The 24,891-nt window shown below is 39.6% G+C and overlaps 1 protein-coding gene across 13 annotated transcripts in view; it reads right to left on the bottom strand.

The window, feature by feature from the left end:
- Positions 1-24,891, bottom strand: part of TENM2 (teneurin transmembrane protein 2) — an 806,981-nt gene that overhangs the window by 476,306 nt on the left and 305,784 nt on the right. For 2 of the 13 annotated variants that reach the window (XM_077823687.1, XM_077823688.1), the window contains exon 3: positions 9,828-9,911. The exons of the other annotated variants lie outside the window; for them this stretch is intronic. In XM_077823687.1, the coding sequence (XP_077679813.1) occupies positions 9,828-9,911 (84 nt within the window). The remainder of the gene's footprint in view (positions 1-9,827; positions 9,912-24,891) is intronic. 13 annotated transcript variants of the gene reach the window in all.

The raw sequence follows: 24,891 nt of genomic DNA, 5'->3' as shown, positions 1-24,891 counted from the left end.
CCTCAGTATCACAGTGATGCTACTCTAGTTGGCTTCCTTAACAAGCAGCCATTCCCCATAGTAGTAACAGGTGGATAGATGGTTGGTCCTGTCACCTTTCCTGGCCATAATGGTGTCAGGAAAGTCATCCTGTGGTTATTGGCTGTGTTGAGGTTTGTCTGTTGGGTTTGGTGGTCAGCTAGGTAATGGATCTTATTTGCTTTTGAGATGGGCAGGTAGCTGACTTGGAGACACATAGAATTATAGAAATATAGAGCTGGTTGGGACTCATTGCACTGCGGCAGGATTAAGTATACTTAGACCATCCCTAACAAGTGTCTGTATAATCTATTGTTAAAATCCTCCAATGACAGGGACTCCAGAATAGACGAATTCATCTCCTAGGCTGGAGAGTGGGTTGGGTTCAGGCTCCTCCCAGTATCAGCTCTTCAGATACTAGCAGCAGACACTAGTGGGAAGTAGCAGGATCAAGTTTGGCAGTAGCTTGAGTGTCTCTGCATTAAGTTTAGAAGCGTGAGCAACAAGGGTGATGTTGTGGTGGGAGTCTGCTACAGACCGCCAGACCAGGGGGATGAGGTGGACAAGGCTTTCTTCCGGCAACTAACGGAAGTTACTAGATCGCAGGCCCTGGTTCTCATGGGAGACTTCAATCACCCTGATATCTGCTGGGAGAGCAATATAGCGGTGCACAGACAATCCAGGAAGTTTTTGGAAAGTGTAGGGGACAATTTCCTGGTGTAAGTGCTGGAGGAACCAACTAGGGGCAGAGCTCATCTTGACCTGCTGCTCACAAACCAGGAAGAAATAGTAAGGGAAGCAAAAGTGGATGGGAACCTGGGAGGTAGTGACCATAAGATGGTCAAGTTCAAGATCCTGACACAAGGAAGAAAGGAGAGCAGCAAAATATGGACCCTGGACTTCAGAAAAGCAGACTTTGACTCCCTCAGGGAACTGATGGGCAGGATCCCCTGGGAGAATAACATGAGGGGAAAAGGAGTGCAGGAGAGCTGGCTGTATTTTAAAGAATCCTTATTGAGGTTACAGGGACAAACCATCCCGATGTGTAGAAAGATTAGTAAATATGGCAGGCAACCAGCTTGGCTTAACAGTGAAATCCTTGCTGATCTTAAATACAAAAAAGAAGCTTACAAGAAGTGGAAGATTGGGCAAATGACCAGGGAGGAGTATAAAAATATTGCTCAGGCATGCAGAAGTGAAATCAGGAAGGCCAAATCACACTTGGAGTTGCAGCTAGCAAGAGATGTGAAGAGTAACAAGAAGGGTTTCTTCAGGTATGTTAGCAACAATAAGAAAGCAAAGGAAAGTATGGGCCCCTTACTGAATGAGGGAGGCAACCTAGTGACAGAGGATGTGGAAAAAGCTAATGTACTCAATGCTTTTTTTGCCTCTGTCTTCATGAACAAGGTCAGCTCCCAGACTGCTGCACTGGGCAGCACAGCATGGGGAGGAGGTGACCAGCCCTCTGTGGAGAAAGAAGTGGTTTGGGACTATTTAGAAAAGCTGGACGAGCACAAGTCCATGTGGCCGGATGCGCTGCATCCGAGAGTGCTAAAGAAGTTGGTGGATGTGATTCCAGAGCCATTGGCCATTATCTTTGAAAACTCATGCAGATTGGGGGAGGTCCCGGACGACTGGAAAAAGGCTAATATAGTGCCCATCTTTAAAAAAGGGAAGAAGGAGGATCAGGGGAACTACAGGCCAGTCAGCCTCACCTCAGTCCCTGGAAAAATCATGAGCAGTTCCTCAACGAATCAATTCTTAGAGCACTTAGAGGAGAGGAAAGTGATCAGGAACAGTCAGCATTGATTCACCAAGGGCAAGTCATGCCTGACTAACCTAATTGCTTTCTATGACAAGATAACAGGCTCTGTAGATGAGGGGAAAGCAGTGGCCGTGTTATTCCTTGACTTTAGCAAAGCTTTTGATACGGTCTCCCACAGTACTCTTGCCAGCAAGTTAAAGAAGTATGGGCTGGATGAATGCACTATAAGGTGGATAGAAAGCTGGCTAGATTGTTGGGCTCAACGGGTAGTGATCGGTGGCTCCATGTCTAGTTGGCAGCTGGCATCAAGCGGAGAGCCCCAAGGGTTGGTCCTGGGGCTGGTTTTGTTCATTATATTCATTAAAGATCTAGGAGAACTTCAGAAATAAAAGGGCTAGTGATTTACTCCACCCCCATACAGACGGTAAGATTCCCTCTCACAGAGCTCAAAAGGTGGATTCTGTTAATGACGAGCTCACATGAGACCCTAGCAACTCACTGGTGAAAAGCATATGGAAAAAGTTTGTTTGTTTTTAGTAAATCTTTAAGGTTCAAAATAATTATTTAAAGTAAGAGATTAGACATCATGAATGTGTTTGGTATTAATCATGATTAATTCATTTGCTATTTTCCGGATATTACAATAACAGATAGTCCACTATAATATAGTCATTAATGTGTAACCCATTATTTTAAAACATTAAGACAGTTTCAGCAAGAAAGCTCTTTGAATAAGGCTGTAATCTCTGTCTTTCTCTCCAGTTTGTGGCTTACTGCCTTATCAGTAACTCTTTCTGATGTATGCTTTTCCTCCCCAGTACAATGTCCGGGCACTGTGGTCTTGCTAAGTCCCTGCACCTTAACTCAAGAATTACAGAAGTAAAGGGTAATACTTTCTGCCTGAGAGCTCTACATTTCATTCAATTTCTCAGAGAATATGTTTATATATAGAATTCTTCACATGGTTTAGCTCACTATTTCCTTTATACTACAGAAAATATGTTATTGTAACTGCAAAGACAGGCCATCTTGGTACACCCTGAAAAATCCTATTGTTTACCATATGAATGACAGGCACAGAGGATCGACTCTGAAGATCAAAGATAAGATTGTATCATCAAATGTGGCATACAAAGACACAGAAAAAGGGGAGGACCCGATCAACTGTGAACCTTTAATCTATTCTTTGTTTGCATACTGCATGCTATATAATAAGAAGGAACTATAACATGGGGACATTTTAAAAACACTCTCTTTTGTTTACTTAGTATTGTCCCTTAATGTCTTGAAAAACTGTTCTGTGAGCACTCTGTCTAAACGAATGTCCACATTTAATCACCCCAAATGCACCTTCACTGCATACCAGATGTGTCATTAACTATTGCTGAAAAAAAGTGAAATAAAGTCACCCAGCATGAGAATACTGTGGAATAAGTCAACACTAACAGATGGTGTTTATTTTGTCACTGCTTGTGTTAAAAATTACCACCTATTCCATCAAATCAGTTTTTTTAAGGTGGACTCTTTATGTAAAAAGTGCCACAGAAAATGTTTTGTTTTTTTTATCAGCTGTCACTGAGTTCCTTAAAATATGAGCACTTCTTTTCATGGTTTCCAGTTTTCTAGGACATGGTGCAATACACAGGAGATAGGTTTGTATAAATCTGACACGATAGAGTATTTTGCCAGCAACTCTGTCTTGCAACATGCAATCTGTTTTGTTTCTCAAACAAAGTTTGCAAATTTGTTAGCTTGAATATGGTGTTTTCAAGATACAAATTCCATAACAAAGATTAAATCTGCCCTTGGGATTAACCCACTTGATACTGTCATCAATTTGTTTGTTTCTAGTACCCAATCCGTAAGGATTTTTTTTTTTTCAGAATTTCTTCCATTCTCACAATTTTTAATTTTTAAGCACATAAATTTTGCTATGCAGTTTACATGCTCTAGTGGATGATTTCTGGGCAAAACAGCATGTTCTGAGAAAAGTAATTGTTACATCTGAAGCTGGCTACTATAGAAATCAATGCTAACACCCAAGGATATAAATACATTTTTGCTTATCTACTTCATAAGAGTTTCTGTTTTTTTTAAACCTGTGCTAGGACAATGAAACTGAAATATTTCAAATCCACAGTAAAATAGAGAGGGTCAAATTCATCCCTTGTGTAACTCCATTGACTTTAATGGAAGAGAGACTTCAATGGAGTCACAACAGGGTGCATTGTGTCCAGTGTATGTAAATATAATTTACAACAATAATGGAACATATTTGTTTCTGAAGATTACTGGAAATGAGTTTTCAGAGTAACAGCCGTGTTAGTCTGTATTCGCAAAAAGAAAAGGAGTACTTGTGGCACCTTAGAGACTAACCGATTTATTTGAGCATAAGCTTTCGTGAGCTACAGCTCACTTCATCGGATACAGCTCACAAAAGCTTATGCTCAAATAAATTGGTTAGTCTCTAAGGTGCCACAAGTACTCCTTTTCTTTTTGGAAATGAGTTTGTTATTTTAAATGTCATGCTACAGAAATTAGAGACCCATACCCACTCCTCAGATCCCAAAATTAACAACTCAAAAAGTAATTACACTGAAACTAGTCTAGGTAAATTATTTTTGATTTGTAAATCGGAAACTACAACTGAGTCTACAGATATTTATTGAAGAAAACTTGTTGGGGGAGTTATATATATTACATATGCATATATTTATACACACACACAAAATTAACCATCACTATTAAAAAACCTATCAGCACTAGAAGGATGCTACAGAATACCACGAACACTCTGGAGTCCATTCCATTGTCTTGAGTTATATATTTGCAGTGTACACAATGTGTGTGTATCACACACACAAAAATCATGTCACAAGAACATTAATGTTGCATAGTTAAGTGCTTGGAAGTTAGGAAATGCTATAATTAAGGTTTCCTGTGCAACCTTAATGTGCCCCCCAGTACATATGTATTTTGCTACAGTTTTTAATTACATGATCACATACTATTTTGTCCAATGGACTCCTGGCCACCTTCAGTACACAGTATAGGATGATGCTCAGTTAAATGACCAACTATTCAATATTTTGTTTTCTTCTCTTTGAAAAATGTATGGCCTCAGACCTTATTTACTGCACACTATTCAAGCCCTGCTCTGAAGACAGAATTACTATCCTTGTGGGCTTTTCACTTTGGCCTCTGAGTGATTCAGAAATGTTTACAAATTTATTTTCACAACATCCCTGTGTGGGGAGAGGGTATTATTATCCCCCACATTGTAGATCAGGAACTGAGGCACAGTAAGATTAAAGTAAAACGAATCCACTAAGTTAGGATTAGTGAGACTAATTTTGAGACATTTAGGACCCGATTTTCCAGAATACTTAGCATTATACAGCACTTCCTATGTTTAAAGCATAGCACTTGTTGACTTCAGTTTCAGCTATGAGTGAAAATCAGACACTAGGATTCAAGTCAGGCACCCAGAAAATGAGGAAACAATTAGTGACCACCTCTGAAATGTCTGATTTAAGTGATTTGCCTAGCATCACACAGGAACTCAGGGTATGTCTCTACTGCAATTAAAAACTCATGGCTGGCTTCCACCAGCTGACTCAGGGTCATGGGACTCAGGCTAAGGGGCTGTTTAATGGCGGTATAGACTTTCGAGCTCAGGCTGCAGCCTGAGGTCTGGGACCCTCCCACCTCACAGGGTCCTAGAGCCCAGGCTGCAGCCCACACCCAAGTGTCTATACCGGAATTAACCAGCTCCTTAACCTGAGTCCCATGAGCCAAAGTCAGCTGTCATGAGCCAGCCATGGGTTGTTAAGAAAGCTTTTTAAGGGGTAGAAAAAGAGCCCTTAAATTCAAACACTATGATTTATCAAAATAAATCAAGAAGTTATCATAGAATTAAGTGTTTTGCTGAATAAGAATAGTTTGCTGATGGTTCAATTACTTAATAATGCCCCGATCCTGCAATCTCAGCCACATGGCTAGACTCTTATGATTGTACAGAGTCCCACTGAAGTCAGTGGGGCTCGGCATCAATGCAGGAGTGAGCACACACAGATCTGATTGCAGCCTAAGTCAGTATCACTATGTCTTCTTTTATCCTAACACGAAATGTCCTCTTTTTCCTCTGGAATTCCTGGAGGGCGGGGGAAGAAGTACTGGCCTAACATAACTCAGAAATTATTCAAGAACATAATGCTTATCTAAAAATTAACCTGATATTGTGAGAGCTTGGGTTACAGGGTTCAAACACGGAGGAGAGCTTTAAGCAACTTCACCATATTCAAAATTGATAAATATAAATTGCATATCAGCCTGATAGACAAGTCATGGTTTTGGCCATACTGCGTCACTGGGCTTTGGGTAAAAAGAAGAAAGTATTGGGAGAATAAAATCTGTTATGCTAGTTTTATAACTCTGCAAACACATATCAGATCTGAGTGCCTTCCTGACATTTCAAGACTATAACAATTTAATAAGAAATAATAATAAAAAAGATGGTCATGGTGCTAAATATGGGCATACATAACTAAAATATAACAGTACACAAAATAAAACAGTACAAACAGAATACATTAAAAACAAAAGGACTAAAATGCTAAAGCCGTGAAGCACCATGAGAAAGGACAGCCCTACTGAGGAAGTGGACAACCTCTCTAAAAAAAAGAAGTACCTTCATTAGTTTCTTTAAAAATGGGAGGGGATGAGACAGATCATCCACAGGCAGCAAGTTCTACATGCTGGTGGCCAGGCATGTGGAGTCAGAGCACACACATTGCCACCAGCATGATCCTCAAGAAGGATGCTTCGGTGAGTTATTTTTAGGGTGATCACACAGCAAGTATGAAAAATTGGGACAGGAAGTGGCGGGTAATAGGTGCCATTATAAAATAAAGCCCTGAATATCGGGACTGTCCCTATAAAATAGGGACATCTGGTCACCCTAGTAAGTTTTAAAACTACAATAATCTGTTTTTTGATAGGCAGAAAATGTGAAAGACTTGGGGTGATCTTCACGGGCTCAGTCCCGCCAGATCCTGAGTATGGACCATGGAGCACACCGACAACTTAGGGTGCTCAGAATCTTATAAAATAAAGCTCAGTATGAATATTGCTGACCAAACATGCTACTGCACTCATCTGTAAGGCAGGTCTGAATGGTATCTTTCTAACTACATTTCCAAAGTGCCCATCGCTACAGTACCTAGGCTCAGCAGTTAGCTGCCCTTCCTCTAATTATCTCTTGCTGAATGTTTTGGTGAGCAGTGATGACATCTTGTTCCTTGGCACATACTGAATGTATAAGAGTATCACACATTTAGTCAATATACTGCAAACAATTCATGTACTTAGCAAGCACACGTATGAACTGGACACCTCTCAAATGAAAAACTGGGGGTTTTACTCACGCTAAAACAAAGACTCCTGTACAGCTAATAGACCATGTGCACTAATAGGGTTACAGCACTATTTGGATGTATCCTCATCCAGAAAACACTTTAAACCAAGTGTTGGTGCTGTCCGTTTTTGGCAGTCAGATGGATGTTAAAGACCCCATGGCATTTTGGGTTTTTTTTTAAAAAGAATAGAGATAAAGCTGGATCTTGATCCTAATTCCTTCTCTGAATTATCAACATAATAGATTAAGCTAGCACTACCAGTGACAACATCTGTATGTATAAGTTCACTCTTTTCTTGTAACAATTACAGTACACAATATGCAATACGTTCTTCTACAAAGCTATGCCAAACCCTATGTGTAGAAATGATTCTATACACAGAAAAGTCCCCAACAGACGATTAATTTCTTTCCATTTCTTTGCCATGTGTTTATATTTTTATACTTTTTCCTCAGTTACAGCAGAACCATAAATAAGAATTAAAACTGCTGTAAAAACAGACTATATATTTAATATTAATATTTACCACTAGATACTCTTTCATTCATTTCTACATCACTGAATGCATGGGATGCAGCACAATATAAAACAATATATAAATCCAACTATTTCCAGTGGGACGTGGGGTCAGGCTCCTAGGGAAAGCTAAACAAAATGAGCAACAAAACATAATATAATTCAGAAAAGAAAGGATAGGAAGAATACGGTGTTCATAGATGAAGTGACCCAGAGAGAAAGGCATTGCAGAGAGCCCCTGAGATAGGCATCAAGGGATTCTGGAGGACGCACTCAAATACTGCTGCTGTTAGTGTTGCGATTCAGTGATATACTGTTTCGGCCAAACTCATTGTTAGTGTAACTCCCTTGATTTCATTGATAGCTAGATCACTAGCCATGATACTATGGTCATGGGCACTTCAGAAATGCAGAGATATAGCAGATCATTTCTCATCTTTATACAATTTATCTTTTTTTAAAGTAGCTACTAGCTACACACTGGGCCTGATTTCTGTATCATAGACCTCTATCATGGGAATGTAATTCCTGTGGCTAACAAAATCTCTCTCACTGTAAAGCTGGACTGATTTTTAAGGGCCTGATCCTATGAGATGCTGTAAGTATCCCAAGTCTTATGGAGCACCCTCAACTCTCACTGACTACAAAGAAGGCTACCACAATTTGTAGGAGTCAGTGGTATTCAGCATTTGACATGATCTGGCCCTAGACAGGCAAAACAAAATAGGATCCTATCCTGGAGTTCTTGATCAGTCTATTATTATTTCTAGATTTGCTTCCATAGCACAACCTATCCATATTTAAGGTTGTTTGCAAGACTCCAGGGGTAATCAAATGAATGTTAAAGAAGAGAGTACATCAGAAAAACAAAAAGAAAAACATCACTATCAAATGTTTAAAGATCAGAATCTAGGTTATTATTTCTTTTTAGGGCTCTGATTCAGCAAAGCCCTTGGGAACATTCTTAAATGCTTTGCTAAATAAGGGCCTAACTGAACACACGTCACAAAGATGATGATGGCTGTAAGACAAGGAAATCAGAATAGCGTAATAGGAAGCATCTTTCATCTGAACAGCCAGTCAAACATAAAACAGAAATTGCAGCCTTGAGGGCATAAGGCTTTATCAGAAATGGCTCCTGGGAAATTAGGAAGGGCACAATGGAACATATTGACTAAGATCTAAGGTTAATGCAACTGGACATATACAATGAATGAAAACAATGCTTAGTATTTAAGAGATATCAGGAGAAAGGGGTTTATTTAATCTTTATTTAGATAGAAAATCACACCAAGAAGCACTTGGTTCTAAGATCTTCATATGTTTAATCAACTATTAAAATTTTCTCTTAATAAAAGAAGAATGCCACATTATTTTTTTCACACTCCTCCCTTTTCCCTAGTGATTTTATCTATCTTGCTGTGGGGGTGAGGAGGAATGATGCAGTTATATACTTTAACAAAACTCGTCTGTCACGGAGGTAATTCTTTACAAAAATTCTGATTGTGTTATATAGGATATATAAGATAAAAAGCTTAACGTTGCACTAAGAGCTACTGTCTGGATTTGAAACTGGTTTAGATAAAAAAATTCAGTCAAGGCAAAAGATGAACAGAGATATCACAAAATCCTCTCATTAAAAAAGGCGGACTGCAACATCTCTGAAGCAGTACATGCAAACTTCCACTAATGAGCAAAAATATATGCAGCCACCTTTGTAAATAAATGACTGGTACAGATATTATGGTGCCTGTCCTTAGGTCTGTGTATAAGCAGACCTGGCATCCCTCACATTATCCAGGAATCCTTTTGCCCGTGGCTGGCCTATGCCAGCTCTCTGGTTGGCTCAGGGGAATTGCAGTTCCTTCACCACCCATTCTTCCCTTAGGAGTCCAGTAACAAATACCCCAGCTTAAGAGTCAGTTAATAGATTGCAGTTATCTGAATAAAAGCCAGGTTTATTTACTACACAGTAGAAAACACAGAAAAATCCCACAAATAAAATATTTGATAAGCATAATATAAATACAGCAAGGCTAATCACTGCAGAAGCAAACTAGCCAGACTCTACGTTTATAGGGAATATGGGTTAAGCAAGACAAAAACCTTACGTATGAGAGAGTTCTTTGTCTCAGCCAGCTGCTGCCAGCCTGTCTGTCTGTCTTTCAATGTCTCAGAAAGGTGTGTGTGAAAATCTAAATAAAATAAAATAAATACATTTTAGAGACAACTCTTTGTTCTCCCTAATATTCCCCCATACACTGTTGATGTAACAAAGCTGGGCAAGGTCACAGAACGACAGTATATATATATATTTAAATAACAGAATGCTGTTCCTATAGAAATTACATGAGGGTTTATAAATTTTATACAACATGATCAATGACATGTAAAGAGGCTTAGGTATGCATAACATTTGTAACCCCAGGTAAGAACCCATTCATGCAAGTGCTGAATACCCTCGACTCACACTGTCATCAGTGGGGGTAGCCAGAGGTTAGCAGGCTCCAAACGGGCCACTAAATGTTACTGAGACTTAAGTGAATACATATTGAAACAAAGTCTGCCTCTGGATACATGCGCACAGTTTCCCCAAAAGTCAGTAAGATTTGTACATATCTATAAGAGACATTTAATATCCTAAGAAAAATAGTTTTACTAAATGCCCTATAGCACCATAATGTAAGTTACATGTTATATCTATTTAAAACACAATTTCAACTTTTTACTCATGATCTCTATTCTAATGCATCTCAACACTCTCCACTGTTTAGATAGGTTTTGGGGTTTTTGTGTTTACTCAAGATGCATACATAGATTTAAATTCAGAATCAACATAATCAGGCTCATTCTGCTGAATTTGAACTAGACATAGTCCAGTGATTTGGAATAAAAAAAATACAAAGTGTTTCAAATATCACAGTTTATCAATTTCTAATAACATATGTTAGCTGAATGGTCTGAGAAATTGGTTTCTAAAGCCTCCCCAAAAGTTTCTATGCTAAAATAATCATTTTCAGAAAAAGAATCTCTATTAAAAGGGGAAAAAAGAAAAGGAAATGTTCAGCTCTGAATCATAGATCAGTTAGAATTAAACTAATAAAAAACCTTTCATTTGAATGTATATAACTATTTCAAATCTAAATTGAATTAAAATAAGGTATACATTTTAAAAACAATTATACTTCTATTTTCCCAAGAAATGTCTAGATCCTTGAAGAATCTGTCAGAGGATTTAATAACTACAAATAGTACTACTATTACTAAGTTTTGGTAAGTGATTAATCAAGAAAAGTAAAGTGAGGTAAAACTCAATTTTCAAGTAGAAAAGGAGTACTTGTGGCACCTTAGAGATTAACCAATTTATTTGAGCATAAGCTTTCGTGAGCTAGAGCTCACTTCATCGGATGCATTGGTTAGTCTCTAAGGTGCCACAAGTACTCCTTTTCTTTTTGCAAATACAGACTAACACGGCTGTTACTCTGAAATTTTCAAGTAGTTACTTAAAAGTTCCGAAGAGGCCAGAAGCCTGGTAATTCGTACAGGGTCTGCTTTTTGGAAAGTCTAAGTGCCCTCAATTTGCATGGGTTTCACTGTGAGGTTATTTGGTCCTCTCTCAGTAGATATTCAACATCTTGCAGATACTTGCTCCTACTAATTTATGGTCATGGTTCATTAATGTCCCAATCCTGCACCCACTAGTTTCAGGATCAGCACTGAAAACATGTCTGTCTTGCTTTTCATTGTCACTTATGGTATGCAAAAAACCCAACCAAACAACAAACAAACAAAAGCCATTCAGTTTGATAACTGAATAAAGCCACTACACTGAAAAAAGTATTATTTCACTTGTACTGAAGGCATTAAAAGAAATGTGTTATACCTCTAGGAAGAGTAGGGGGAGATCTGTTTTACTTGGTATGCATTTCTAAACTGAAACATCTGCTATTTGATTGAAAGAGTAAAACCTCTTAAGACTTAGAGTAATGACTTTGGGGTGGAAAAATGTTCCAAAGAACATGACATATCCTTAGAAATTACACATAGCAAAAGACAGGCATGTGTGATTAGCAAATTGGCCACTAAGTGCTCTTGTACCACATACATGCAGTTGAGTATGATGTGCTGTAAAAATTGAACTCCTCGTGAAAAAGATGCAAAATAAATCATTTTCAGATACTCTGGCCCAGGACTAATCAGTTCAGTTTTATCTTTGATGAGACTGACTTTTGATTTTGAAGCAGGGAGAAAAATATTGTAGATTTTTCAAGGGCACTCCATTGCAAGTAAAAAGCTATGAATAATACCACAAAAAATGTAGTCAAGCTAAGGAGGCATTTAGAAATCTAGAAAGCGGGGTCCTTATTGAATATTAATCCTGATAGCTTATTTTTAGCAGTCACAGAACAGGTAAACTGCCAATAATTCATAGCACATTTGTTCTTTTCAGTGGTACAAATGATTACCCAAAAGATGCAATATTAAAATATAAGGGGAAAAAAGATTTCAAATAGGTTTGTTTAGTGCATACACTTGGTGTTATATAGCATCTGTAACCTGGTATCTAGACAGAGACATGAATATAAATACATAAATACAGAAGCGGCCGCTTCCCGCAGCTCCCATAGACCAGGAATGGCGAAACGCGGCCACTGGGAGCTGCGGGCAGCCGTGCAAATGTAAACAAACTGTCTGGCAGCCCGCCAGCGGATTATCCTGACGTGCTGTGTGTAGCCCACAGGTTGGCCACCACTGTTCTAGATGGAAAACAGGCTACAAGGCAATACATCCCTTTTATGGGAAGGGCAAAATTACTGAACATGAAAAAGAGTGCCCAGTTTTATGTGCTTTTAGGACCATGTTTTCGGCCGACTCCCTTCTCAGCTACCATCTGTGCTCACTAATATATTTTACCATGCAAACACCTGCTTGCACACTAAAATTTCTAACCTTTGTAAACTCACAAAGGTTCAAATGTCTGCATGAAAGTATAGGCACCTGCAAAACACATACACATGTGCATGCAATTTATGCACCAACATGTGGAAGCAGTGGGATGTATATTTAGTCCACACAGATAAAGATGATATTTATGTCCCACAGAGAGAGAGAATATACATGATGGTGTACTGTGGCACAAAGTTTTTATTGGCGTGGATTTGGGATGGCCATACTACCCACAAGCACCTGAGCAATGTGTGAGTTATGCAGATTGTGCCAGACAAGTGCCAATAAAGCATTTAGACCACACCATACCAACAAACACAGCTACAACAACCCTGCAAACATATGTAATGGGTTATTTTAGAAGTGTTTGGGAGGGTGGAGTTTTTTGCACGGGGGTGTACATGTAATTTTGTTAAAAGAAAAGGAGTACTTGTGGCACCTTAGAGACTAACCAATTTATTTGAGCATAAGCTTTCGTGAGCTACAGCTCACTTCATCGATCACATGCATCCGATGAAGTGAGCTGTAGCTCACGAAAGCTTATGCTCAAATAAATTGGTTAGTCTTTAAGGTGCCACAAGTACTCCTTTTCTTTTTGCGAATACAGACTAACACGGCTGTTACTCTGAAACATGTAATTTTGTTGTTATTGGGACTATTTGTTTTGAATATCAATGCCAAAATCCCCATTACAATGCAATAGTTCTGATGTGGGCACTGCAGTACAGATAATAAAATTAAGCAATTTTAGTGGTTTGTAATCTAACAGTGTCTATTACACTATATGCTAGAATAGGAACAGGATTTATGAAGTTTAATGTCTGGGATTTTTTGTTTAATAAAAGCTTTTGTTTTTATTTCAGATACAAGCAGAGAAAAAATCATCAACGTTGGATCACATTGCCTTTTATAAATTCCTATATGTTTAGTGAAATCACTATTTTGTCTTTATCTCTGGCCACCTTGGGAGTTTTGATCCTTACAATTACAAAGACTACAGAAGAGAACAACAAACTGTTCCCCCGCAGAAGCAGAGCCATCCATCTTTTTGATGTGAAACATCTAAAACAAATTTTTCAAAAATAATTTTACACTGTGCGTTATCCAAGGCTCTGTTTCTCCAACAATTCTTAACAAAGGTTTTGTTACTGATACCCAGAGGAAAGAATAATTTAAATGTTGAGACACTTTTTAAAAATAATGTCATTTGTTGGGAAGTCTCTGTGGGTATTACCTTCCTTTGACACTCACAGGGAGTTAAACCTAATTGCATTTAGGGTTATCTTTAGCTGTTATGCTCAGAATCAAACATCCTCATGAGGACTACTGTTCTAACTAATATACTTATTAAGCTTTTTTCAGATTTAATACAGTGTTTTATAAAAAACATCTCAAAGGGACAGTAATGGATTTTGCAATTATCAGGAAGGATAGAGTAGACTTTGACCTACAATCACTGGTCTTCTAAAAAGAAAAAAAATCTTTTGTAAGTAAACGCATAAGTCATTATGCTTAATTTTAGTCCCTATCCCACATGCCTCACCCATGTCTAGGAAAAGTACACTACACATGAACTTGCTATGCTTCATTTTATACCTTCCTGTTATTCACAGATCTTAGACACCATGTCAACACTCTCCACATGGATTACCTTCTTAGTACCAGTTTGCCAAGCCACCCTTGTCCTCATTCCAATCTCCCCTGAAGATTTACTTCTACAACGCTATCTGTTCCTACAATAGGTTTACTGGAGCTAGAGGTTATATACTGTACCTCCACAAGAATTCTCTGCTAACAAGCACTAAATATAACTATATTTAAATAATTATAATATAACTCCGAACCAGGTTTCCTGAGCCCTCCCTCAACCCACCTATTAACAGATTCCATGCTTGCAAAACTGAATTTCCATAATATTTTTCTACCAACTCTTTGTTTAAATAATATAAAACAAGTTAGCTTTTTGTTTCCTAAAATTTCCTTTTAGTCTCCTGTCTCCAAACAGTTATCCTAGCTCCAGTCTAGCCTCTGCCTGCTCCCGCATACAGAGCAAATTGCTTCTGTGCCGCTGCTCCTCACCCACCATCTTCAGAATATTGATCTCATTCCTTCCCTACCCCCATTACAGTTGATCTGTAGGTTTTTTCCCAAGGTTGTGGTGGGAATCTGACCAGATCCTCCCATTCTCAGCCACCATTGAGACTACTCTTTGGCTGACTGGTGAGGAGGGGAACATCTGCGCTAGGCATCCCGTTCTCTAATTGGGCCCAGGTGGAGTCAATGACACACCCATCTTACAGCCCGCTTAGGATCTCACTGGCCAATAGGAAAGCAAGAAGAAAGGAGCTACAATAGCTTTTATTCTCCCCTTTATACCTCCCTCCCCATTTGCTTGCAAGGTGGCCAGCAGCTTCTGGAAGCACTGCTGAATGGCTGCTGCAGGTCAGAGAGAGAGAGAGACACGCTGCTCAACGGTGTGGTTCCAATTCATACCACAGCCAGTTGCAGAATGTGATGGAGCCTGCATGGAAGGTGGGAAGGCAACACGTTCTGTAATGCTTCCTCCTTGTGATGGCCTGACTGCTACTGCCTTTTCCAAGACAGCCCTAACTAATGCTATGCTTGTGGCTAACTCCAAAGGTCTCATGCCTGTTCTTGTCCTTTTCAATTTAGCTGCATTCATCGCTGTGGATCACTATCTTCCTCTTCATCACCCTGGCACGTATGGCTGCTTCTGACTTGGCACTTCTTTTCTTCTTAACTTTTCTGCTCAGAATAAGCTGGAATCATAACCTTTCTTTTCAACATCTTTTAGTTTGTATCCTACTCATTAATCTTTATACTCTCCCTTCTCTTCCCCTTAGCCAATATTTAATTTTCATCAGTGTTTGATTTGGTTGGTTTTTTTATCATTGATCACTTATGTTTTTGCAGAGATGGGCCCAAACCACAATATTCAGATTCTGGATCAAAACTTCTACAAAGTAGAGGGAAGTTTGGATCTGGGTTTCTGCTTCTGGCCCATCTCTATGTTGTTTTCATGTTGTCGTCACTTCGTTGTCTTATCCTGCTCTAATGTTTTGGATCAAAAATATTAAATAAAAATTAAATGTTTTGTACTTTCAACCAGAGAACTCATGCTCTCTATATGCAATTGGTGACTTCGAAGAATTAGAGAAAAATCGGATGGTGACAGGTAGAAATAAAAAACGACCACAAAAAATGAGTTGCTCTGCTTTTTAATACAACATGCCACTTGATCTATTCTGATTTTACACCAAAAACGGCCTATGCAACTGTTCTTTTCTTCTATTTTCCTTAAGTGATAGAATTACCTATTCTGGTGTTTTATTCTATTGTGTTCTATTTTACATTTTCTTTATGATGTGTTTTTTGATCTTTTCTTGTCCTTGGAACCAGAGTTGTAGTTATTCACTTCTCTGCTTCTCTGAACTACATTCACCAAGCCAATTAAACTAAAAACAGCTTGCTTCTTCATATTTATGTGCTGTATTGTTCCAGTAAGTTGCAAATAGCATTATTTTCTAGAAGAGAACTCAGAATTGTATCCTCTTCTTTTCTGCTATCCACACAACCCACATTTTTTCTTAAAAAAATAAATAAATCCACAATTCAATATTTGAAGACACTTTCCAAAATAGTAATGAAATTATTAAAAACACCACAGGAAACAAGTCACTAGTGTTAGTTCAAGTAACTTTGGCAGCTCATTGAAATCAGTTACAGATGTGCCACTTTTTCACCCTTTCCCATTCATAAAAGGCACATTTTAGAAAAATTACAAATGAAGACTTCTGATCCACCACTGCATCAAAATGGGACTTGGAAATAATTTTACATGAATTTTCATACTGTCCTAAACTGCTGGTAAATATTATCAATATTAATCTTGTTGTGCCAGAAGTCAGATTTTCCAAGTGCATTGCTTGCAACGGTTGTACAGAACAAAGTAATTAGCAGCGTGTGAAAACACTACGTAACTGTTAGAAAAAGAAAGAAAATCTCTTCGTTTGCATCTCCATTTTCCAAGGACTAGTAAAAATATTAGGCTCTATTCTCACATTCAAGAGTGCAGGCACATGCATTATTCAGATTAGCGTTAACAGGCATTATCCATATAAATACATGCATGTCTCCGAAGGTCAGTCTTCACTAGAGAGGTAACACAGGCAAGCAGTACCTGGGTCTGAATACCCAGATTAGCCTAGCTCTGGGGTAAACAGCCACTCTGCAAAGCCATATCAAGTTACTTTGTCCTTACTACTGCTGCATTCCCATGTGTGTGTCACTAGGACTTCCAGGGAATTGTGAAAAGGCACTGGAGAACTACCAGCACTTGAGTGATATACCCTGCATCTTCACTGCAATGTGGGTGGGTTATCAGCCTAAGTGAAAGTGGTGCCCAGGCTAAAACTAACGTACTTCCCCAGCTAGGGCAATGAGTCCAGACTGAAAGCACCCATAAACTTGGGTAAGATGGTTTTGTGTGTGGAAGGGAGGGAAGTTAGTGGCAACACCTGAATAAGTGCCAAGTTAACTCTGTAATGAAGACGTACACTGAAGGAATAGCCTTGATATATCCATAAATATCTCCCCATACAGCACAGACGTTGGCCACATCAAAGGAAAAACTTTGGGACTGATCATGCTCCTAGATCTTTACAAGAAGGGACTCTTCAAGAACAGATCTTGCCATTCTTATGTGAAAGAAGGAGTGAGAAACTTCAACGGCCACCATCCCCCACTTGAGGCCTGTGACCGAGAAAACCCCTGAATTTACACCCCACACTATTGTAATAATCTTTGTAAAAAATATGCCTTTTGCTGCACCTCGGAATGTGACACCCCCATTAATAAGGATCCTGGGGCAGCTACTGGCTGGGAAAGTCCTGGTAGCATGGTTCTAATGGAATTGGGCTGTGCAGATACACTGTGCCGCTAGAGAATCACTCCCCACTATCTTCAGAGTGGCAGCCGTGTTAGTCTGCATCAACAAAAACAATGAGGAGTCCTTGTGGCACCTTAGAGACTAACAATTTTATTTGGGCATAAGCTTTCATGGGCTAAAACCCATTATCTGTAGGGCTTGGGGCCAGACCTATTCACACTTCCTAAAGAGGAAAGGGAGATGACCTTAACCCTGCACCACCAGAAGAATTTGAAGGAAATTCAACAATGGAAATCTTGCAGAGTCTTCCTCTTTCCCAGACCCTCTCCCACAGCGATTTCCACAGTTGTGGGTAAGCAAACCATTCACTGCTATTGGCTCTGGTTCAGTATTAAGACTTCATAATTTCAGCCTTAAAAAAATAAAATAGCAGCTTTGTTACAATCAATGGAATTATACTTAGGTTTAATAAGAGAAGCTGGAGTTTGAAGTAGAAGCTATAGCTAGGTTTAGGGTACTTGCACTTTCTTTAATATCTCTGCTACACAGTTCCTCATCCTAAAGCCTTTTGTATGGTTATCCCACTATCTGTACAAAAGCTATTTAAAATAGTAATCAGACTAGTGCTTTTACATGAAGTAGTGCTCCAAGACACACCCTTATACCTGCAAAGAGCAATATCTTAATTATTAGATTAATGGGGAGAATTTAGTGAAGCACAGACTGCAGAAATGAACAGTCCACAGTGGAGTTTTGTATTGCTTTGTCTAAACCAGTTGCAAAAAAAATCTATGCCAAATGTTCCCTCCCCAACTGTAGAGGAGGAACTGACATTAACAGAGCTTGCCAAAAGCAGTAGAAAGATGCCCAGAAGATCTGCAAACTCAAAATTTAGAAGTGGACAATATACAGTAAATACTGTATGTGATTACTGATGCCATTCAGGGAACTTATCCATGACCATTATCAACATTTAAATGAATAGGTTAAAAACACTGCAGCACAAGCTAGACTGAGATGGTCAAGAGAAATCTACATTTGCCTTCATTTTTTGGGATATGTGTTAATATTCTACACCTCTACATCTGGAGAGTTCAGAGTAGAGATGAGTCAGCCAAGATGTTACCAAAATACTAAAGATGTTAGGTTCCTGCAAGAAGAAAATATGACTAGTGTGTGCTAATAACTCTTGGAACCACTGGATCTTGCAATGGCTACCAAATCACCTTCATGTGTAGGCTGACTTCAGTCAGTATCTCCCCAGTGCCTTTTATCACAGTCTTGAAATCTAAGCGAAACAAAAAGCGAAAAATGGTGCCAACTTATACATAGATTATAATATCCTCATTGTCCATTCTTTATTAAACTAAGAGCACATATTCACTTCAGTTTTAGCTTAATGCAGTGCAGACAAACATAGGCCTCAGAGGAAGCAAGCCAGTGTACTGACCTGTATTAAACCTCTTTTGACCCTCACAGTCATGCAGACTCACAAGTACAAAGTAATGCACTTCGGTGCACACAAGGAGGAAAGATTCCTTTAAAATAAACACACATTTTCCATCTGAAATGATGAGAACTGTCCATTTTCTACAAATAGATCCAGCTTTATCCCATTGGAACTACCAAGCATTTCAAGCAGTAGGCATCAGCAGACACTGAAGCGGAAATTATCTGCCAAGTACCATTCTGCTTCTTCCTTTGTGAGTAAAGGAATAAAGTGATGTGTTAGCAATTTTTGATCAGATTGTATTCATTTTAATTTAAGAGATATCGTCAGCAAAAATGGAGCATTGTGACAGTTCCAACATAAATGCTGAGGCATTCATGGAAAAATGGAGAGGCTGTTCTCTCAAACAAGGGACAAAATAAAATAAATGAGAGTGACCTGCAGAGAGCCTGAAAGCCTACATTTACTGTCTGCTTGCTGGGAAGTTGCAATCTGAGTTGCACAAAAAGTGGACTTACATGTTTCAGAGATACAGGCTCATGTGATGAAATATCCACAGACACTTCTATTATCAGTGCTGGGATAGGGAAGCCTTTGATATGTATAGTAGGTGCCATATGAAACTCAACATTCACTTCTTCAAGTGCAGTGATAGCCATTAAATGTTGCCACATAGTGGTATGTGAGATACAATTGTTTTCCCCCTACACTTGCAATTGAAATGATAATTGTTGATATACTGATGGTAACACAAACAATGCAAAGGGGCAGATGTTGAATCTTATTGGCACTCAGCTTTCAAAATTACAGGATAAAGCTTTTGTCTAGTTCTCTCTAACAGAAATCTTGTTTGACAGGCTCGTATTTCCCATAAATAATATATCATCCGGTGATATTACTGTCACCAGCTGAGGCAATATCCATTTTGCCCCCTTTTTAGGATTTTGTGATTTTCAGAATGAGGTTTTATTAACAAAGAATTACATTAACACCCCCCACCCCCCAAAAAAAGACTGCTATCAAAATGTTAGCTGTATCAAGATGACTCAGTATCTCCTTTCTAATTCTGAGTGTGAGATACTGTCCTCAGTCAAAAATTAATGTTCATTTTTAACTTGTTTATGTAAGTTATTAAGCAATGAATAAGTTGCTGAGTCTGTCACAAAAAGTTTTGGGAAAAGTCACAGATGACTCACAGTGTATTTTAATTAAAACATGATTTTTTGAAAATTTGTCAGATTTTGTGATATTGTCATTATCTCTCCCCACCCTACACCTGCTGTTACTTATCCACCCACTCAGCCATCACTCTTCCCATCTCATATAAGATCTACGAATGGGAATTTAGATTACAGCTTCTAGTCTGTGACTCATGGAGTTGATAAAACATGCAATCTTGGACTTAAAAATAAAGATACACCATTCACAGTCAGGAAAAAACAATGCCCAAGCAATGAAAGGTGGAAGAATCAGACCCAAAGAAGTTAATTCTCTCTTTAATGGGTGACTGTTTTAAATGACAGTGAAAATGTAACACTATAAAAAAGAAAACAATATATGCATCTTTATTTAGGTTTGGTAAAATTTAAGAACTAAATCCTGCCCTCTATCTAGGTCAAGTGTGGGCAAACTTTTTGACCCAAGGGCCACATCGGGGAATAGAAATTGTATGGCGGGCCATGAATGCTCACAAAATTGGGGTTGGGGTGCAGGAGGGGGTGCGGGCTCTGGGGTGGGGCTCAGGGCTGGCCTTACCATGTGGTGAACTGAGCTGGAGGAAAACTTACAAAATGTTGTGGGCCAGCCCTCGTAGGGCTGGGGATGAGGAGTTTGGGGTATAGGTGTGTGCTCTGGTCTGGGACCAAGGGTTTCGGAGGGCAGGAGGGGGATCAGGCCTGCGGCAGAGGGTTTGGGCATGGGGAGAGGCTCAGGAGGTGCAGGCTTGAGCAGCACTTACCTCAAGTGGCTCGTGGAAGTAGTGGCATGTCCCTTCTCCAGCTCCTATGCAGAGACATGCGGAGGCACCCATCCGCCCCTGCAGCTCCCATTGGAGTGTGTAGGAGCCAGAGCGGGGCCAGGTCTCCCAAGTCCTTGGTTAGCACCTTAATCACTAGACCATCCTTCCTTGTGGAAGTACTAATTAAATCTCATTTACATTAATAAGAGTCATGCTTTCTGTCTCTCCATCTACAACACTTATACAACATGTACCAGTAACTGACCCAGGTCTTCCAAGAAGAATGCCCTTCCTCATTAATAAGAGCCATTAGTAGTTATGGGTAAAGCTACATTTCAATCACAGGTATTTTTAGTAAAAATCATGGACAGGTCATGAGCAGTAAATAAAAATGCACGGCCTGTGACCTGTCTATGATTTTTACTCTACACCTCTATCTAAGACTTGGGCAGGGGGCCTCAGCTGCTCTGGGGGCGGGAGCGGTCTGGGGGCAACATGGGTGCTGGGGGAGGTGGCCTGGAAGCCTGCTGGTGCTGGGGGTGGGGGGAGAGTTGGCGGGGCTGGCAGGCTCCCTAGCCAGCTCCTCATGTCCCTGCAGCTCCTAGTCGGCAGAGGTGCCAGGGGGCTCTGTGTGCTGCTCCCGCCACAAGCACCGCCTGCGCAGCTCCCATTGGCCAGAAATTGCAGCCAATGGGAGCTGCGGGGGTGGGGCATGCAGGTAGCGTGCAGAGCCCCCATGCCTCTCCGCCTAAGAGCTGTAGAGCTATGCCAATGGGAACTGGGAGCCCCCCCAAACCGAGGTAAGAGCCCCCCTGCACCCTCCAGCCCCCTGCCCTAGCCCTGAGCCCCCTCCCCCACACCCAAACTGCTGCAGCTAGCCCAGGGGCTGCCCGAGTCGGGAAGACCCTGAGCCAGCACTGGCCACTGCAGAAGTCACAGAATCCATGACTTTCATGACCAACTCGCAGCCTTAATTATGGGTCAATACATCTTTGAAGCAAGGGCTGGGAGCAGAGGGATGAGCAACAGTAGGGCTTGACTTTTTCACCACAATGGCCGACTCCAGCTCTCCTGTATAATGGTGTGCATCCACCAATATGTAGGCATTTTATTTTTTAGGGAAGCTGCTGCACTTGTGTACACACACACACACCCACGCCCCTTCTCCCCCTCCATGCACTACATTTTACAGAGTATACACATTTATCTGTTGGTGGACTGGATTTAACCCAAAGGACTGTTGCCAGGCTTCCCACAAACCAGGTAGTTCATAACAGCCTGAAGAATTACCTTGGATGTAAGACAGATATACCTAAATGTATTACAAGTTCATGCTGTGCACTGTGACAGAGAAAACACATTAGAACTACAACAATAGATGAAAAAGGAGCAATATTTTAAAAGTAAATAAATGCAGACAATATTTCTACATGTATCAGCAATGTGTGTAAGGTGAAGAAAAGCATTATAATGTATTCTGTGTGAACTAAAAATATTGACACAAATTACAATCAGATTGTGCATTTTTTTCCCTTGGGTTTCAATGTATTTTGAGTTATTCCTTGCTTATTTATGTCTTCACTAAAGCCTCAGGGATTTTGAGACTGTTAATGACTGAATGGGCATATGATGTTTTGTAAAGAATACATAGGATTTTTTTCCCCCTGAGGTTTTCCTTCTCAAAGTTATACTTATAGTATATAGTTGGAGTTCAACAGAACAACAAATAAGCATCATTTGTTTTCCTCTTTATCTTCTCTTTGTTCCATAGGAATTTAAATGCAAATATGAAACAGAATGGACACCAACAGATGCATCAACTGGTACTGGAGTATGATGATTGCAATCTATAAAGCTTAACAGACTATTTGCTATCTGCTTACTGTCACAGCATTCTACAGTTTGAAACACTATAGCAACATTCTGTGGGAGTTATTTTTACAACCAAATTTGAACAGAAACACTCTGAAAATCACCTCAGGGATTATATAAAAATATTGTAGTGTATTCCCACATGCTTGTGCTATAGTAAATATATCTTCTCTAAGCAATTAAGGAAAAGATACTGGCCTAAATTTACAAAATTATCTTTGAGAACCTCTATTTTTGGCTACCACAGTAGAGACACTTTAAAAGAGGTATTGTTTTCAGAAATTTCTGAGCATCCACCTTTTGAAATTAGGCCCCCTTTAAGGTGTCTCAGGTTGGGAACATAAAAGTCTAGTCACTTTTGAAAATTCAGGCCACTACATTTAAATTATGATTAAAAAGTGGGAAAACTGGGCTGCGGTTTAAAACTTACTAACTTATCAAACCCCTCTCCTAGCTATTTAATGTAGTCTGCCTGTTATCCCCCCTCATCTCCCACACTCCCATCAGTAACAACGACAGGCCTCCTTCCAACCAGCTATTTAACAAACCTACCACCTCACTCATACCTGTTCCCCCATGCAAGTGGCACTGGCCCTTCTCCCAGTTGCATAACTGAGCCATCTCTTTCCTAATTTGACATAGCCCAGTAGAAGTTGATGAGTGGGTAAAGTGCAAAGTCAAATAGCCAAAGAACTTATTATAAGATTATAATTTAGCAGCTGAAGTTTAAGTGATGTTTATGACCAGATAATCTGATGTCTGAGAGAGGGATGGATGCTATCGAGAGAGGAGAAAGATGAAGTGAGAAAGTTTTGTGTCTCAGATAATGCAGTAGTATTCTGACCCTGAGGTCTCTACAATGATGATGTTTTCCTTTTCTGTTTCTCTCCTGTAATTTTAATTCTATACTTAACATCACTCAGATTTATGATGTTGATAAGAACTAACCTATTACAATGAGATACATTGATAAGGATTGTATTAATATTAGAAATGATCACAAAACTTCAGAGTTTGGATCTGGACTTCCCCAAAGTTCATGGATATTAAGATCTGGAATTTAGATTCTCTCTTTATCACTGAATTAATTGCTACATTAAATCTGATCAAGTAACAGAATATTGCACAAAGTTGCTGAGATGGAGGCTCAATTATAGGAATGGCCTTAATGATAACTGTACCATGACCATCCAGGTTTTCCCACTGTTAAACGTTTTTCCAATTTAAAAGCAGTTATGTGATTCAGGACAGCTCTCTGTACTATAAGGCTATTCTAATGTTATCCTATCCACTTCCCCATACACCTTGATTTCAACTTCAAGCTGTAGCTTTCAAGTATTTTGTCGATCACAATTTATTAAATGCATTCTGCTGAGGCAGCTGTCAGGACAAGGCTCAACACTGACAAGCCATCTTAGCTCTTGTTTATTTCATCCTTAAGTCACCAACTCTCATTTTATCCCTGAGGAGAAGAAATGGCTAGCTCAGAAAGGATGTGGAAGGACACTGGCTGTTCACAACACAGGTCAGGCAGAACCACTGTGCTGCCAGGGCTCTTGATCAACACAACCAGAAGTATCAATAAATTGTCAGCAGCCCATTCATGTTTACTTTTCCCTTATCATAAGTGCTATTGTGAAAATACTACTGGCACTCAGTGTACAGAAGTGATTGAATAAAAAGATACAGTGCAGGCTGTCTACTTATCCTGAAATAGCCTCTAGCGGAAGGATAAAAAGCCTTCCAAGTCCATGCCAGAAGACAGGGCTATTGCATAGAATCACCAAATCCCTCACAACAATATAAACATTCAAGACCAAGTTCTGGCTCTGAAAGTGAACATGTGTATACTACAAAAAGGGAGAGGTGGTACACATCCATCTGTGCACGATGAAAAGTTTCCAACCAATCCCAGCAGCAGAAAAAAAAATCTGTGAGAGGGATCGTTTTCTACACAGCTTTCATAAATAATATCTTGTAAGGAAAAAACTGGGAGCAGTCAGAGCCACAGTAAGCCAATAAAAAAGATCAATAGATTGG

The sequence above is a fragment of the Eretmochelys imbricata genome, chromosome 8 (assembly GCF_965152235.1).
Source record: "Eretmochelys imbricata isolate rEreImb1 chromosome 8, rEreImb1.hap1, whole genome shotgun sequence".
NCBI classification, from domain to species: Eukaryota; Metazoa; Chordata; order Testudines; family Cheloniidae; genus Eretmochelys; species Eretmochelys imbricata.
The sequence above is the reverse complement of the archived record's forward strand: the minus strand, read 5'-3'. Positions and strand labels throughout refer to the sequence as shown.